Source organism: Crocuta crocuta, unplaced genomic scaffold (assembly GCF_008692635.1).
Source record: "Crocuta crocuta isolate KB4526 unplaced genomic scaffold, BGI_CrCroc_1.0 scaffold132, whole genome shotgun sequence".
In the NCBI taxonomy this organism is placed as follows: Eukaryota; Metazoa; Chordata; class Mammalia; order Carnivora; family Hyaenidae; genus Crocuta; species Crocuta crocuta.
The window spans coordinates 4,765,773-4,782,487 of NW_027528611.1; the positions used below are offsets into that span (position 1 = coordinate 4,765,773).

General features: G+C 54.7%; 1 protein-coding gene across 1 annotated transcript in view; it reads right to left on the reverse strand.

Moving 5' to 3' along the window:
• ITPR3 (inositol 1,4,5-trisphosphate receptor type 3) overlaps nt 1–16,715 on the reverse strand; it is a 69,050-nt gene that overhangs the window by 36,598 nt on the left and 15,737 nt on the right. Inside the window, exons 2-6 of the mRNA XM_077754757.1 lie at nt 15,724–15,794; nt 3,419–3,540; nt 1,283–1,369; nt 581–739; nt 292–390 (exon numbers count right to left, since the gene is read on the reverse strand). Coding sequence (XP_077610883.1) covers nt 292–390; nt 581–739; nt 1,283–1,369; nt 3,419–3,540; nt 15,724–15,794 — 538 coding nt within the window. The remainder of the gene's footprint in view (nt 1–291; nt 391–580; nt 740–1,282; nt 1,370–3,418; nt 3,541–15,723; nt 15,795–16,715) is intronic.

Genomic DNA, 16,715 nt, shown 5'->3' on the forward strand with positions numbered 1-16,715 from the left:
GAGGGGGTGGGGGGGGCCAGCCCAGCTCTCATCAGAGCACAGAGAGGAGGGGCCTTCTGGAAGCCAGGGGGTGGGGGGGGCTGCCCCAGCCCAGCTGCCCTGGGGCTGCCAGCCTGTGGGGTGGAGAATGGGGCGGACGGAGAGAGACAGGCGGAGGAGCAGAGAGACCCAGCTCGGCCAGCTGGCCAGGTGGGACTGGAGGAAGAGACCGCGGTGGGGAGCAGCCCGTCTATGCCCTCAAGGGCGTGCAGACACCCCTCCGCGGCGGGCGGGCCCCACCGCCCCACTCACCTCCTTGCAGCCAGCATTGTCACTGAGCTCATAATTGCTGGCATGCAGAGGCTGCCCGGCGTTGACAGGATTCAGGATCACCTTGTCCCCCACAACCACCTACGGGGACAGGCGGAACAGGTGAATGTGGGAAGGGTCAGGCCTGCAGGCCCCTCTCGGATCTCAGTCTGCCCCTCTAAGAAATGGGCAGGACCTCATCCAGCCCCCGCATCAAAGACCCTATAGAAGCCCCTCTGGGGCTGTGGCCTGCACCTCCCACCACGCCCCTCCAGCCTGGCCTCATCCTTACATTGTCCCCGTTGCTCCGCAGCTTCCAGAAGGGCTGGATGAAGAGCCAGGAGCCCTCGTTGCCTGTTGCATCCAGTGTCACCCGCATGGCATTCTTCTCCAGCAGGGCCGGCAGCCGCTTGTTCACTGTCAAGTACTTGTTGCTCTTCATGTGCAGGAGCTGGGGGGCAGGCAGGGCGCAAACGAGGTCACCGGGCCCCAGGGGGGCCACTCATTGGGGAGGGGGACTCTGGGGGCCCACCGGACCTTGGTCACAGCTGGACTCACATACAGTGTCAGATACACAGACATAAACACACAAATTGAGACACGCCCAAGTCACACACACACACACACAGTCAGGCGCCCAGGCGAATACAAAACAGCCAGCATTTCTAAATCCTTTTCACGTAGTCATTCCTGTAACCTTACAACAACCAAAAGGGAAGTAGTGCCATTGGCCTGATTTTGCAGAAGGGGAAACAGAGGCACTCGGGTTAAATAACTTGCCCGAGGTCACAAAGCCAAGGTTTGAACTCAGACCATGCGGCTCGAGAATCTGTGCCAGTGAGCATAGTGCCGGACACACAGCCGTCGGCACGGCTACTTGGGCCACACAGCAGCAGAGATGCAGTCACAGGAACACCCCCCTACACAGGGCATGTCAGCTGGCACCCCTCTCCCCAGCCCCGGCTCTTCCAGGGAAGATGCAGGTGGGCCTCACCTGGATGACACTGCCGTACTTCACGATGTCCCCGTGCACCTTCTTGTTCTCCGTGTCATTCTGCTTCTGCTCCATCTGGGCCGCATGCTGCTCAGACACACACAGAGGTGGAACGCAGGCTCAGAAGCCTGCTCCTGGAGGGCCACCTGCGTGCACACATGTGCACACGCACACACAGCTTCTGGAGGAGCATCTGCTCCTAGAGGGCCACACACACACACACACACACAGCTCCTAGAGGGCCATCTCCGTGCACACATGCATGCACACACACACAGAGTTCCTGGAGGGCCACATCCCCCATGCCCACACATGTATGCACACATGCACATACACACACACACACACACACACACACACACACACAGCTCCTGGCACTATACCCAGAGTGACCCTCCAGAGGCCATCTAGCCCATTCCCTCCACAGGTGATGAAGGACTGAGACTCAGTGCAAGGGGCAGCCTGAGATCAGACAGCATGCAGCCCAGGGCACCAGACCCTGATCCCCTGCCCCTCCCCCACCTCCTCTGGAGGAGGCATGCCAGCAGGCCCTTGAATTCCCTATGCCGTCTGATACTGCCAGCAGAGGACCCAAGCTGGGCCTCACTACCCCCGACTGAGCAGACTCCTGATGCCCCCATCACGGGACCCCTGCCCCAGCCCAAAAACCTGATGGACGTGCCTGACGCTACTTCTTCCTCCTCCTCATCCCCCGCCGCCGCACTGCTCTGTGGCCCTCCCTCCCGAAACTGTGTGTGCTCCCAGCCACTGCCTTCACTGGTGGGCCACATCCAACTCTGACAGATCCAACTCCAGGGGCCTTGAGGGTTTGGTTGGCTTCCCATTAAGCACACTTTTTTTAGGCACTTCTGTCACATCAGACTGGAGGCTGCTTAAGGACAGGCACTGTCTCCTCCATCAGACTGGAGGTTCCTGGAGACAGGGTTCGTTCCTGGAGATCAGGCTGGCACTCCCTGAAAGTACCGGCCCCTCTGCCCCTTTCTTCTCCTCAGTCCCATCAGCCAGGCCTCACGACTGAGGCTGGGGCAAGGGTGGCTGTGAGGGGAACTTGCAGGGTACCACGTGACTTCCCACACACCCACAGTGTGACTACATGACCGTGTGTGTGTGTGTGTGTGTGTTTGTGTCTGTGTCTGTGTACATGTAAACGCCCCACACCCAGGCCAGATCCCCAGCTCAGCCTCGGCCTGTGTCGGCAGCAGGAAGGAAGCTGTGGCAGCCCCCAGCCCAGGAAGAAAGATGGGTTATTCATAACAGCCCACCGTCAGCCCCCTCTTTCCAGCCCAGTTCCTAGCTATGGGGTGAAGCCCACCCTTCCCCCATTTTACACCCACCTCCACAGGGCAGGGGACACAGGGAAGCAAGGTCTACGTGACAGGGGCCGGGGCACCAGACCTGACAGAGGGTCTCAGAAACGGGCTGCTGACCACAGCCAGAGCCTCGTACTCTCTTTTAATGGGGACTGGGCTTGGGGCCCTGAAGGGGACTGTCTGGGATGTCAACTGAGCCACTGCCCCCCAAGAGGCCTAGGAGCAACCACCAGGCCCCTGCACTGCACACTGTCCATGGTCCAGCAAACCCAAGTTGGGTCAGAGATCTGAGGGCCGTTCAAGCCCCACTACAACCTCACAGGATGAGAGCACAGACTGCTCAGCCCCGTCTCAGGGCCCTAGGATCCAACTCTATAAAATGAGGAAGGAGGTTAACACTGGTTCTCAAATCAGGCTCCCTGGAGCCACTGTTCCATGTACAGCTGTACAGGTTGTTCACTGCACCATGGTGTCCAGCTAAAGGGCTGGGTGGAAGCTGAAATCCAGTCCTCATTTCACTCACTGAGCCATGTGCCTGGGGCATCAGGGCCATGCCAGCCTGGAGGAAGCAGCACCTTCTTCTAACTGGCACAAAGGGTCATACAGACAAGTGGATCACTGGGAAAGCACTCTACTTCCTCTCTCTTACCTCATTCCCACCCACACATACCAACTTCTTGCACCCTGGGGCTTCCCACTCAGCCACCAGGCCCCTTCTGGCTCGGCCCCTGAGCGGCGGCCCCTGTGTGTGTGCGCCCGGCTTCCTGACGTGTGTACACGGGTGCACACTTGCGCGCACACACACCTGCAACTTCTGGAGCAGCACAACATCAGCGATCTTCTCCTTGTCCTGCTTCGTCTGTTTGGCCTTCCAGTACTGCTTCTGGGCCGAGTAGCGGTTCATGGGACACACCTTGAAGAGGCAGTCTGCAGTAGGGCAGACAAAGGGAGGGAGATCCGTTGGCGGGGAGCTCAGCCTACAGCCCCGCCCCCAAATTCCACCTCCACTCTCCCCTCTCTCCCGCCCCACTGGGATGGAGAGACAGTGGTTAGAAGAACCCAGAAGAACTCTGAGCAGGTGTGAGAGCAGGATCCCAGCTGGGAAGCAGACGCATGCCCTCTTCCCCACAGGAGATTTATGAGAGGCTCGAGCCCCCACCCCATGCCCTGTCTGTGCCAGCTTTTGTGGTCATCAATGGCTGACAGCTCATACCTGCATCTGCCTCTGGCCCACTACCACCTTGCCCACAGACGCCTGGGAAGTTGCACCCCTCCCCCCTCCCAGGAGCAGCTGGCACAGGCACAGAACAGTCTGGCCTCTGGAGGTGACTGTCCGCAGTGCTGGTCACTCCCCAGCTCCCTGTACCATCAGGCTGACGCTTCTATTTGGCCTGAAACCACAGCCTTGCTTGGCTCTTCCCCTGCCCTGAATAACTGAGGCTCCCTCACTCTGTCCCCCTGAGCCCCCTCCTCCATAATTCTCCCTGTCTGCTCTGCTTCCGGGGAACTTGACCTAAGACTGGCCCAATCAGACTTTCAGAAACAGGTTCACTAATTACTATTTTTCTTTTGGAAAGCAGACAAAACACCTATGATTTTCGTAAGCCCCAACTCCAGAGAGGGTGTCAGATTGTTCTACGTATCAAAAGGAAGCAGAAGTTGAAAAATCCTATTCTGAAGTGTGGTGGGAGGGGATTGGGGATTCTGGGTCATGGTGATGTGCTGGCACAGGCGGCTGGGCCCGTCTGACTGCAGCATAGGCTGTGCTAGGAGGCAGTGAGTTCCCCGTCCCAGGAATCACACCCTGGACAAGGGGCTGGGCTCACGGCCTCTAAGACCCCTCTCGCGCTGCAGTGCTGGGCCTCCACCACCGCACAGGGCTCCAGCCGCACGGAGCCCAGGACAGGGACGGCTGTGCTAGAGCCCCCCTCCTTCAGGCCCTGTCATCTACCCTCCAAAGGCAGGCTGGGTGCCTGCTCTGGTCAAAGCTGGTCATCCAGCCCCCCGGCCACTGAAAGCAAAACTGGATTTTCTATCTAGCCCACGAGCAGGCAGAGGTCCCCTGGTGTCATTGGGAAGAGAGACTGAGTCAAAGACAGAGGGAGGGGGGTAAAAGGGCAATTCTATGAGTAGATAGAGCTGCCAAGGCCTGCCCTGCCTAGCCTACCCTGGTGCCACCAGCATGAGTGGGCATCACTTCTAGAAATAAGCACTCAGGGGCGCCTGGGTGGCTTAGTCAGTTAAGCGTCCGACTTTCGCTTGGGTCATGATCTCGCAGTTCATGGGTTAGAGCCCCGCGTCGGGCTCTGTGCTGACTGCCAGCTCAGAGCCTGGAGTCTGTTTCAGTCTGTGTCTCCCTCTCTCTCTGACCCTCCCCTGCTCACGCTGTCTCTCTCTCTCCTAGAAATAAACAAAAATATTTAAAAAAAAAAAAAAAGAAAAGAAAAGAAATAAGCACTCAGTTTATTGGAGAGAGTATGTCTTTACAAGGATCTGCTTAGCCCTCAAGAAGAAGCTCATGTGTCACCTCCTCCCAGAAGTCCTCCTGCTTCTTCAGGCTGGGTTGGAGCTCCCAGCTCCCAGGCTGGTAGGGCTCCCCAGGTCCCCCGGTTACCACATCGACCACACTGCCTTGTTAGTGGCCACTGGATCCCAAGAGAAGTCCAAGAAGTGGAGCATACCGGGAATTGTTTGGGAAGGTGAGGGAGGGGTGTCCCCTGATAGAGGACAGAGATTGGACACCTGCACATCAAGACTGTCCAGCGTGGCTCCTGCCGAGACCGTCCGGCCACACACGCGCAGGTGGACAGCTGCGGGCAGTGCTCTGGGCCCATAGTGGCACCCAGAAACGCAAAGAACTTGTTGCATTGTTTTTAGCAAACACTGAATTTTTCAGGAATGCGACTCGGAAATAAACTGAGGTAATCTGTGTTCTTTGTGTTGTTGCTCAGACTTGACCAGGAGGGGGTTTTTTTTGCTGCTTCAGAGAACGCGTTGCACTCACGGTGATGCCAGATGTCTGCCCTATTTGTGACTCACAGACCAGCTCTGGTGCTTCCTTGGGGCTTCCAGATGTGCCCCACATCGACTTCTAAAATATGTATTACTTTATTTTAAATTGCTTTCCTTCTGGGGCGCCTGGGTGGCTTAGTCGGTTAAGCGTCCGACTTTCGCTTAGGTCATGATCTCGCGGTTCGTGGGTTCGAGCCCCGCGTCGGGCTCTGTGCTGACTGCCAGCTCAGAGCCTGAAGCCTATTTCAGAGTCTGTGACTCCCTCTCTCTCTCACCCTCCCCTGCTCACGCTGTCTCTCTCTCTCTCATAGAAATAAATAAAAAATTTTTAAAACTTTAAAAAAATAAAAAATAAAAAAATAAATTGCTTTCCTTCTGTGTCTCTTTTTTATCACACTTTGGGCATTATACTGGCCTCGCCCCCTCTCCCCAGCTCCAGGCTCACTCAGATCTGAGCCCTGGACCCCCCATTTTATGTTACATAAATACAGACATGCAGAGATTGTATTATTTTTGAGTTCCACTTAATAATATTAAAGGGGGGTCTGGATCTGACAGGCCCATCTGCAGGCAGGCAGGGCCACGTGTCCTTCCCCGGATCCCCAGCCCCTAGCCCAGGGCTCAGCGAATGTCTGCCAGATGAACACAGGAATCTAGAAATGACTCCCTCATGTGGATGAGGTGGGGCCTGAACTTACAGCCCAGAAGGGAGGAAAGGGATGGGGCGCTGGAAGTGGGGGAAAGGGCAAGAGAGCCCCAGAGGAGGCAGTGACAGCAGCCAGCCACACTTGGGGTCTGGTGAGCTGAGGCAGGAGGGGGCCGGCCAGGGCCCAGAGTCTGAGTGAACCTGGAGCCCACAGGCCTTGGCGGTCATGAGCTCCTTGGTCTCACCCCCTCCCCCCACTGCTCCCAATCCAAAACAGAGAACAGAAGGAAAGAGCGATGTTGTCCCGGGTCGCCCTACAGAAGAGGGGCTCAAGCCTTTCTGAACTTACCCGCCTAGGAAACACATTCTCGGATCACCGTTCACCGTTTCATGAAACCACATGGGGACTTCTGTCCCTGGTAATGGGAGGGGGGGGTGCGGGGGGCGGCAGGCTCTGACAGGGCTGGGCTGAGAACCGTGGTTATAACCTCTTTGGGACCAACCCAACAGAAAACAACTAAAGCAACCGGGTTTCTCAAATGGATATTATTTTAAGACTTCTTAAAGAACTGACAAGCCAGTGAAGAATTATTGGGTCTGAACAGAAGATCAAAGGGAAGTTCAGAGAGATACAGAAACCCCCAAGCTACATTCGCCCTGAGGATATTTGCTGATTCCCGAAAACACAGGCTTTTATTTGGACAGCTTCATCAGGTGACAGGGACAGAAATCCAAGCCCAGACCACGGAAGGTGGGAGTCTAACAAGCGACCCTCCACTCAGTGAGCTGAGACCCCAAAGGGCTACATCCCAGGTGAGGGCTACATTCGAGGCAGAAGAGTTCCTTTCAGCAATTAGAGCCCTGTTAAGAATCCCCTAGATGGTGCGAGGACCCCCCCGATTCGAGCCTGGCTCAGGCCCTTCTTAGATGGGCGGGGCCCCAACAGTCTGGTAGCAGGATATGCACACCCTCTGCAGGAAGGTAACTTCGTCCTGGTCCACAGCCACTCATACCAAATCTTTCCATTCTTTTCTAAGTGTTTATTTATTTTTGAGAGAGAGAAACAGAGCACGCACGGGGGAGGGGCAGAGAGAGAGGGAGACACAGAATCTGAAGCAGGCCCCAGGCTCTGAGCTGTCAGCACAGAGCCCGACGCGGGGCTCCTACCTGAGCCGAAGTCGGACGCTCACCCGCCTGAGCCACGCGGGGGCTGCATACCAAATTTTTCAAATGCAATATCCAGGGTACAGGGAAAAATAACCAGGAGCTCATGAGAGCTAGGTGTCACAAGAGAGAACCAACCCACAAATCAGACAGTAGAAACAGACGTGAAGAGACTTCAAACACAGACATCTGTAGAACAGACACACCTACTCTGCCTAAATCAGCAAAAGCCTGCGGATCCCTGCAGAGAAGAGGAAACTAGAAGAGGAAGCTATACAAAGTAACATCACAGGCTGAAAACCAAATCGCATCTCTAGAAATAAAAAAGCTTCAAGAACCACACTTAAAACTCACCAAGTATTTAACAGGTGACAGGAGCGTAGCCAGGGCTGAAGGAAGAGTTCACGAAACATTAACAACCCTTACTATGGTGCCACATTCGAATTCGAGTGTACCCAATTCTCTAAAGGATGGCTGAGCCCCATTAAAGGGACTTCACAGCCCATCAATGGGTCAGAGCCTGCAGCTGAATGAAGCACACGGCCCTGGAGCATTCCAGGCGTGGGAGGAAGCCACAGCTGATCCCTCCCTGCTCCTAACTCTTCTATCTCTGCCTTGGAAACTGACTACCTAGAACTTGTCAAATGTGTCTTTTTCTCTCACATAGATCATCCCTTAGAGCCCTGTCTGTAATACATGTCAGAAAATGCTTGTTGAAGGAATAAATGACTCAAGCCTGCTAAAATATCTGTGGCCCTCCTCTCTGCACACCTCCATGCTTTTATGGTGCTGTGCTTTTGTGCCCAGAGGCAGCCTCATCAGAACATCAGAAGAGGCCAGAACCTTTCTTTTTGCCAAACCACAGGGCAGAAGGGCAGTGAGGAGGAAGGGTGGGATGGGAGCCAGGAGACCGGGCCCAGCAGCATCAAAGGGCGAGAGATAAGTCTGGGTCCGGGGAGGCTTCCAACAGTAAGGACTGTGTGTGCTGGGGGAAATGTCCTCGTGGCCGAGGGGGCACACTGCCTGCGAAGCTGCAGACGAGGATTTTCGCTTAGTAAACAAAGCCAAGTGACCTTCCCTGAAACTAAGCTATGTAACACTTCAAAAACCAGTGCCACTGGCGGAGCTTTAAAAAAGACAAACTCCTTTGGGGCCCCTGGGTGGCTCAGTCAGTTCAGCGTCTGACTTGGTTTGGGCTCAGGTCATGATCTCATGGTTTGTGAGTTCGAGTCCCGCATTAGGCTCTGCGCAGACAGCATGGACCCTGCTTGGAATTCTGTCTCTCCCTCTCTCTGCCCCACCCCTCCTCATCTGTGTCTCTCCTCTCTCTCTCTCTCTCAAAATAAGTACACATTAAAAACTTTTTTTAGGGGCGCCTGGGTGGCTTAGTCGGTTAAGCGTCCGACTTTCGCTTGGGTCATGATCTCGCGGTTCGTGGGTTCGAGCCCCGCGTCGGGCTCTGTGCTGACTGCCAGCTCAGAGCCTGGAGCCTGTTTCAGTCTGTGACTCCCTCTCTCTCTGACCCTCCCCTGCTCACGCTGTCTCTCTCTCTCTTAGAAATAAAACATTAAAAAAAAAAAATTTAAAAACTTTTTTTAAATACACACCCCCAGATCCCCCATAGATTCAGCAGGCTGGGGCAAGGCTTGAGGGGGTATGCGTTTGTAAAGGCACCCCCAACCGCAAACGGTCTTGCTGCTCCCACCAGGTTGAAAAGCACCAGTGCAGACGACTTGAGATGAGAACAGAGCACAGGGGATAAAGTTCTACAGTCACAATATCGTCTAGGCCCTGTGTAAATCATGTAAACATCTGCTTTTAATTATTGCCAACATTTAGACTCGACCTGTCGAACAAAACACGGAAGACTCCATTGTGTGCACAGAAGAGAAGGCAAGGTTATTCAGTCTTGATGTAAAACTGAAAGTGAGCCTGGCAGCGGCAGGAGGGGCGGGGGAAGCAGCTCTGGGGCTGCTGGTGGCTGAGAAATGAAGGTGGAACATGATCATCGGGTTTATGAAGGTGACAGTGGAGAGTTGTGATGAGCTGCCCTCGGGAGGAAAAGGCAGAGGAAGTGGAGGAGTGACCCCGGGGAGCTAAATTCTCCTGGAATTAAGCAAAACATTGAAAGAACTGGGAGCCTTCAGGAGAAACAACGAAGAGTTCAAAGGGACTGCCTTCTGACGTGGCTGAGGAGGCGTGACGTGGGGGGGCATGCCCTGTGGGGGGCAGCTGGCAGACTCGATCAGCAGCCCAGATGCCCCTGACCCCTGACTCGGCAGCTTCGCTGGGCCCAGCCTTCAAAGAGCACACCTGCGTTTGTACAATATAACAAGGGACAGGGGCCTTCGCTGCAGCACTGGCGGGAACGTTGGAGATTAGGAACAGCCCAAGTGTCCATCGGAGGAGACTGGTTAAATACATTCCAACAGAGCCACACGATGGAATGCTCCATAGGTGTAAGAGAGACAGAGGTCAGAACTTCTGACGTGCCACAGGCCGCACGTGCGTAAACCTTGAGGCCATTATGCTAAGTGAAAGAAGCCAGTCACAAAAGGACAAATACTGGATGATTCTGCTCATGTGGGTACTTCAAACAGTTAAATTCACAGAGATGGAAAGTAGCATGGTGTGTGTGTGTGTGTGTGTGTGTGATTATTTAAGGGGGTTAGACTTTCAGTTTTCTAGGAAGAAAAAAGTTCTGTGGCTGGAAGGTGGAGGTGGCTGTGTAACAGTGAGAATGTGCTTAATGCCATTTAACTGTACACTTCAAAATGGCTAAAGATGAGAAACTTTATGTTACGGATCTTTACCACAATTTAAAAATAAATAGTTTTTTAATGTTTACAACTATGTAAGTTGTAAAAACACTATTTTCACACAGTTGCCCAGGATACAGAACAAAAATGAGTTGGTTTTTGTTTTTCTGTTTGTGTGTTTGTTTTGAGAGTGAGTGTGTGCACACACACACGCACGAGCGAATGCGTGGGGGGGGGTGGGGCATAGAGAGAGAGAATCTTGGGCAGGCTTTACACCCAGCTTGGAGCCCAACACAGAGCTCGATCTCACAGCCCTGGGATCATGACCTGAGCCGAAATTAAAATTCGGACACTCAACCAACTGAGTCACCCAGGCACCCAAAAAATGAGTTTTAAGTGAAAGAAAAAACAAACATTTCAAGATTTCTATATAGTAATATGAAAAGGTCTCCAATAGGATCCAGAGTACGATTTATAACATAAAAACAATCAGAAAACAGAACGGTGTACACAGAATGCTGCCTTTATGTAAGAAAAGCGGGGGGATCTGAATAGTGTAGAAGTTTGTATTTGCATAGAGGAACCCTGGAGGATGCATTAGGAACTCAGTAGAGGAGGGAACGGGGAGAAGTCGGGTGTGAACAGACTCTCTATGCCTATTTGTGCAATGTTTTGATGTTTTCATATATGAATAAATTTCCTACTCTGTTTTTCTATACGGTTCCCCCAGAAAGGAGGACAGAAGGTGAGTGAGGGGGAGGTGGGGGGCAGAGAGGCACCACTGCCTTCATCTTGCGCCTAGAGTCTGTATTTGCATTACTTTTATAAAATGGGGGGAGGGAAACAAAATAAGAACAAAATTTTAAGTGGCCAATAAACATAGGAAGAGATGCTCCATCTCACTGGTAGTCAGAGGAACGCAAATTAAAACTGCAGTGAGATGCCATTTCACACCCAGCAGGCTGGAAGAAATTTAAGTGGGACAGAACCTAGGGTAGCGAGAAGGGGGGGTAGCAGCAGGGGGCGACACACCCGCCGTCTGCGGGGGTTGAGCATGCACAGCCCTGCAGGAAGGCTCACAAGAGCTTCCTTGCACCAGCTCTCTCCTACCTCGGGACACACCCAAGGCTCTCCTGCACACGAGCCCAAGGAGACGGGACTGGAGCGCTCACTGCAGCAGGGCCGGCAGCCGCCCAGAGCCGGAAATGAGCTAAATGTCCATCAACAGGAGAGCCCATAAGTGCACTGTGGTTTATTCACCCGATGGAATATTACATAGCAATTAACCAGATGAACACAAGCCAAATGTGTCAACATGGAGAAACCCCAAAAACCAGGCTGAATAAGAAATGTGCAGGAAGAGTTTAATGAGCAGGGTTATACAAAATGGGAAACAGTACCCTGTATCGTTTATGAATATAGCCCTATATATTAATAGCAAAAGTATAAAAACAGGCTCCTGGGGCGCCTGGGTGGCTTAGTCGGTTAAGCAGCCGACTACGGCTCAGTTTATGATCTCAAGGTTTGTGAGTTCGAGTCCCTCGTCGGGCTCTGGGCTGACAGCTCAGAGCCTGGAGCCTGCTTCAGATTCTGTGTCTCCCTCTCTCTCTCCGCCCCTCCCCTACTCGTGCTCTGTCTCTCTGTCTCTCAAAAATAAATAAATGTTAAAAACAGGCTCCTGAATGATAAACACCAATTTCTGATGAGTGTTTGCTTCTGGAGAGAGAGGGTGGGGAAAGGGATGGAGGGAAGACCCAAAGGTCTTCAGCTACAGGCATAAGATGCTTTAAAAATAACAAGGTATGGGGCTCCTGGGTGGCTCAGTCGGTTAAGCGTCCAACTTCAGCTAAGGTCAGGATCTCACAGTTCATGGGTTGGAGCCCCATGTTGGGCTCTGTGATGACAGCTCAGAACCTGGAGCCTGCTTCAGATTCTGTGTCTCCCTCTCTCTCTCTCTCTCTCTCTCTCTCTGTCCTTCCCCTGCTCATGCTCTGTCTCTCAAAAATGAATAAATGTTAAAAAAAAACTTTAAAAATAAATAAAAATGACAAGGTCTGAAATAAACGTGACAAAAAGGATCTGATCGAGCTCTCTTCACTTTTGTGTAGAGATGAAATGTCTTAAGAAGAAGAAGAATAACAATAGACTGGACTCGGAAGGTGGGGCAGGTAGATCAGAGGCATAGGCTTGGGAGAGCTGGGGGGCACCCAGCCATGGACAGGGAGGCCAGTTCATCAGCCTCCTCCCCAGCACCCACTCCCCACCAATCTGGGTGGGTAAGTGGCCACTACATACATTCCTGGGGTTGCCACAGCTGGGGATGTGGGCTCTGAGCTTCCTGGGAGGCAAAAGCTCCCCAAACCCTGGACTGCATCTCCCTGTGCCCCCAAGTGCAAATGGCGATAGAGAAAGGGCTCAAGGGAGGGAACGTGCCCAGGCCCTGGGCCCAGTCAGCAGCGTGAGACTCAGAGCAGCCATAACCCCAAGGCCCCCACAGCAAAGTAGAGGTCAGGGAGGGTGGGCTGGCATGGGGGGCCCTACACACTGGGGCACCAGCAGCCTGGGCCTCCCAGGGCCCTGCAGAGTCCGGAAAGAATTCCCAGAACGTGTTAGGGCTTGCAGTGACCTCAGAAGATGGCTAGAGCTGACACCACAAACAAGAAGCCAACGAGGGGGCCGGTGGAGGCAGGCTGGGAGCCTCACTGGGCTTTGCCAGCCCAGCCTTGGGGCCTCCAGGGACAGCATGCGAGCCCCACCAAGCTGCTGGGGGAGAGAGGGAGAAAGCGGAGTCCCCAGCAATGGCTGGGGCCACCCAGGATGCTGCGATGGCACCTGTGGGGCCTCAGGACACGGCCATCTCTGACGACATCGAGCTGACTTCTAACATGCCTGCCATGGTCCCCACGCCCCTGCTGGTGACCTCCTTCCAGTGCCTCACAGGGTGTTTACAGCAGACACGTGGAACAACGAGAACTCCCAGGACTCCCAGGTTTGAGGCCAAGCTCCGCTTTCCTCTTCTCTGGGCGTCAGTCTCAAAGCTGAAGAAGTAGGAGGCCATGTCTCTTGTCCAAGTTCTCACACTCCGATGGCCCTGCCAGCCGTGGTTCTGTCCCAGAAGGCCAGCTTTTCTCAGGTTCAAATGGGGCCTCAGGGAGTTCAGAGGGGCCTCTGCCTGCCTCTTCAAGATACCCAAGGCCAGGACGCGGGACAGAGAGGGCACAGGAGACGCTGGAGGCTGAGTCCCCCCTTCCCGCCCTCTGAGCTGGCTGGGCACAGCGAGCCCCCGAGGACCACGGGGCACCCCCCAGATCTCAGCCCCCGGTGAGGGCCCCACTCACAGGCTTTGGGAAGACGGAGAGGAAGAGAGAGGAGGGAGTAGGAAGGAGCACTGGCAGAGGAAGATGAGAAGTCGAAAGAGCATTTGTTCTGCTACGTGGGGTTTTTTGTTGTCAAAAACTGACCCCAGACTCTGTCCACTGTAACTCTAGAGCGAATCTTCCTCAGTCACACCCACTTCCCTGTCACCACCTGTCACACCACAAAGCTGACTGCACACACCTTGACCCACACACACTCCTTCCCTTTTTTGCCTCAGTCTCCTCTCTGCCCTGGCACAGCCCACCCTGGAGACCCTCATCCTTACTAACTTCTTCCCAAGAATTTACCTAAATCCCCCAGCTAGAGTAGAAATCTGCCCCTCCATCAGCAGCTGCAAAGCTCTCTTACTTCTGGGCTCCAGGAGAGGCCCAGGCTTCATCACTACCCACTCTCGACCTTCAGGACCCAGGGACAGGCATGGTCAGAGCTTGGGCCTTCAAGCAGGGGGCCCACAACCAGCACCCTGAAACCCCCAAAGTGCGGGCTCAATGGCTTCAAGGTTGGGTTCAACCCAGGGACTCTGGACGGGTCATATCAATGGGAACTGGCCCGCCAGGCCCGAGAGAGGCAGCAGGGGCGGAAGGAAGCCTGAGGAGGGGCTGATGCCTGCATTTATTCCTCAGATGTGTCCCAGGCACCCACTATGCAGCAGACACTGCAGACAAAACAGAGAACAACCAGGGACCCCTGCCCTGGCGGAGCTGACATTCCAGCTCCACAGATGATAGACACATAACTAAAGTACGTGGATCGCGTCCAGTTCACATTGCAGAGAAAAGGAAAGCAGGGGAGGGAGATGAGGGGTGCAATTTTCTACTGCGCGGTCAGCGAATGCCCCTCCAAGGATATGAGACCAGAAGCACAAGCCAAGTGAATATACCGAGTCAGAATCTTGGGGGCAGAAGGAACAGCAAGTACAAAGGCATGGAGGTGGAAGCTTGGCCGATAAATATGAGGAACAGCAGGGAGGCGGTGTGGCTGGAGGGAATGAGAGGGGGGCAGGGGGTAGGGGATGAGGCGAGAGAGGCCGCAGGGCCAGATGGTGCGTTCTACGGTGGTGAGGAACGGCCAGTGCCCGAGGCAGCTCCCACATAACAGGGCACGTCCTGACCTAAGACCCCCAGACAAAACCCCCACTCAGGGGCCCTTGATACAAGCGGAAGCAGAACAGGAGGCGTGGGGCCCCTCTCCCAGCTGGGACGGCCCCCCTCCAGCTCCTCCACCCTTCAATGGACAGGCAAGGCCAAGGCAGCCAGACGGCCAAGGATGCCACAGGATTATCTTAAACCCCACTCACCTCCCAGCATTCCCCTGGCGGACAATCCCAGCTAATCTCTCCCCAGCGGAGCAGCCACGTGGGCAGACGAGGCGGCCGCAGCCCGGCGTGTTCCTACCTGCCCCCGCCCTGCCCGCCACACCCAGGGTCTGCCTGATTGTCGGTCCCAGCCTCACGGGTAATCACCACAATAACACCTTACCCTGGCTGGGGAAAGTGACAGCAGGGTGTCATTTCATTCTCTCAGCGCCCGTGGGCCCGTGGGGCAGGGCGGAGGAGCCCACGGACCACGGAGGACACAGAGGCCCTGAGAGCGAAGGCCTTTGCCCAAGGTCACTCAGCAGAGCGAGGTCGGGGCTCCACGAGCTCCCCTAGGGTGGGAGTCCTCGACAAGGCCCAGGGCTGGGGACACAGTCAGGGTCAGGAGCGGCGGCCCAGAGATCACCGGCTCCAATCCCCTCGCCACGCAGATGAGGAGACGGTGGCACACAGAAGGGCTCTCACCCTGGGCCTGCGAAAGCCTGGGGAAATTCTCTTCCCCTCCCCTGCTCCGTCAGAAAATGCCCAGTCATGCAGACAAAGAAGGCCTTGTGGCTGGTGGGGAGTTTGAGGGAGAATGGCTCCCAGCCACATGTGGCTGTGCCTTTGAGAAGCAGGGTGCGGCCCCCAGGAAATGAATGAAGGCAGCGGCCATCTGCGCAAAGATGGCAGCGGCAGAAGTCGATGGGGGCTTCCGCAGACCCGGTGTGAGGGCTGCGGGGCAGCGCCTGGTCTAACCGGGTCCGATGGGGCTGGATGGAGTTGAGTGAGTTTGGTCCCAGGGCCAAGACTCAGCAGCCTGGGAGGGAGGCCGGCGGTGAGAACGGAGGTCTTACCTCGGAACTTCTTAGGCGGGTTGTCCAGGTCCCCCGCTGCAGGCTCCACCACACAACGGTCATCCACCAACCTGAGGGACAAGGCAGCTCCATCAGCGGGACAGAAAAGATCATCTCCCCAGGCATCCCTCCCTCAGGGCAAGGGGTTCCAGGGCAGTGGGGAGACCTCCAAAAATACCTCTCCATCGCCGACAAACCCCCTCACTATCAAGTCTTTCCCTTTCCTGGCACTACTGTTAAAAGGCAAGGTCTTTTGGGGGTGGAGCTGGGGGAGCCCCAAAAAAAGCACAGAGACACACCCAGCTCCCCAACCCTCCCACTCCCCACACTCGGATTCATGGGGCCAGAGCTGTCCCGTGAGGGGGTCTGCCTCCAGTCTGGGCTGTAGCACACTGCGGATATAAATGCAATGAAAGCCCCAAGACCCTGCTGCTAAGTCCTAAGGGGCAGTGGGCAGTGTAGGAAGGCAAGGGGAAAGGACTAACAGAGACACAAAGTCAGAGACTCAAGAGATGGAGGAAGGGAAAGACAGAGCAGAGAAGAAAAGATAGTCAGAAAAATAAGTAGGATACAAACAGAAGCAGAGAGAGATTAGAGACAGATGGACAGATGGGAGAAGCTTATGAGATACCAAACTAGGAGGACCATCCTTTGGTCTGAAAGACAGGACAATGAACCTGGAACCTTTTCAGGTCCCATTCCATACCCTCCCTTTTGGCCTATCCTGGGGCCTAAAATCTCTTAAGGCACAGCTGTGATTAATCCTGAATCTCTGGAGGACATTCATCCATCTATCCATCCATCCATCCATCCATCCATCCATCCATCCATCCCTCTACCCACCCACTCATCCATCCATCCACCCACTTACCCACCTATCCATCCATCCATCCACCCATCCATCCATCCATCCATCCATCTACCCACCCACTCATCCATCCATCCACCCACTTACGCACCTATCCATCCATCCATCCATCCATCCACCCACC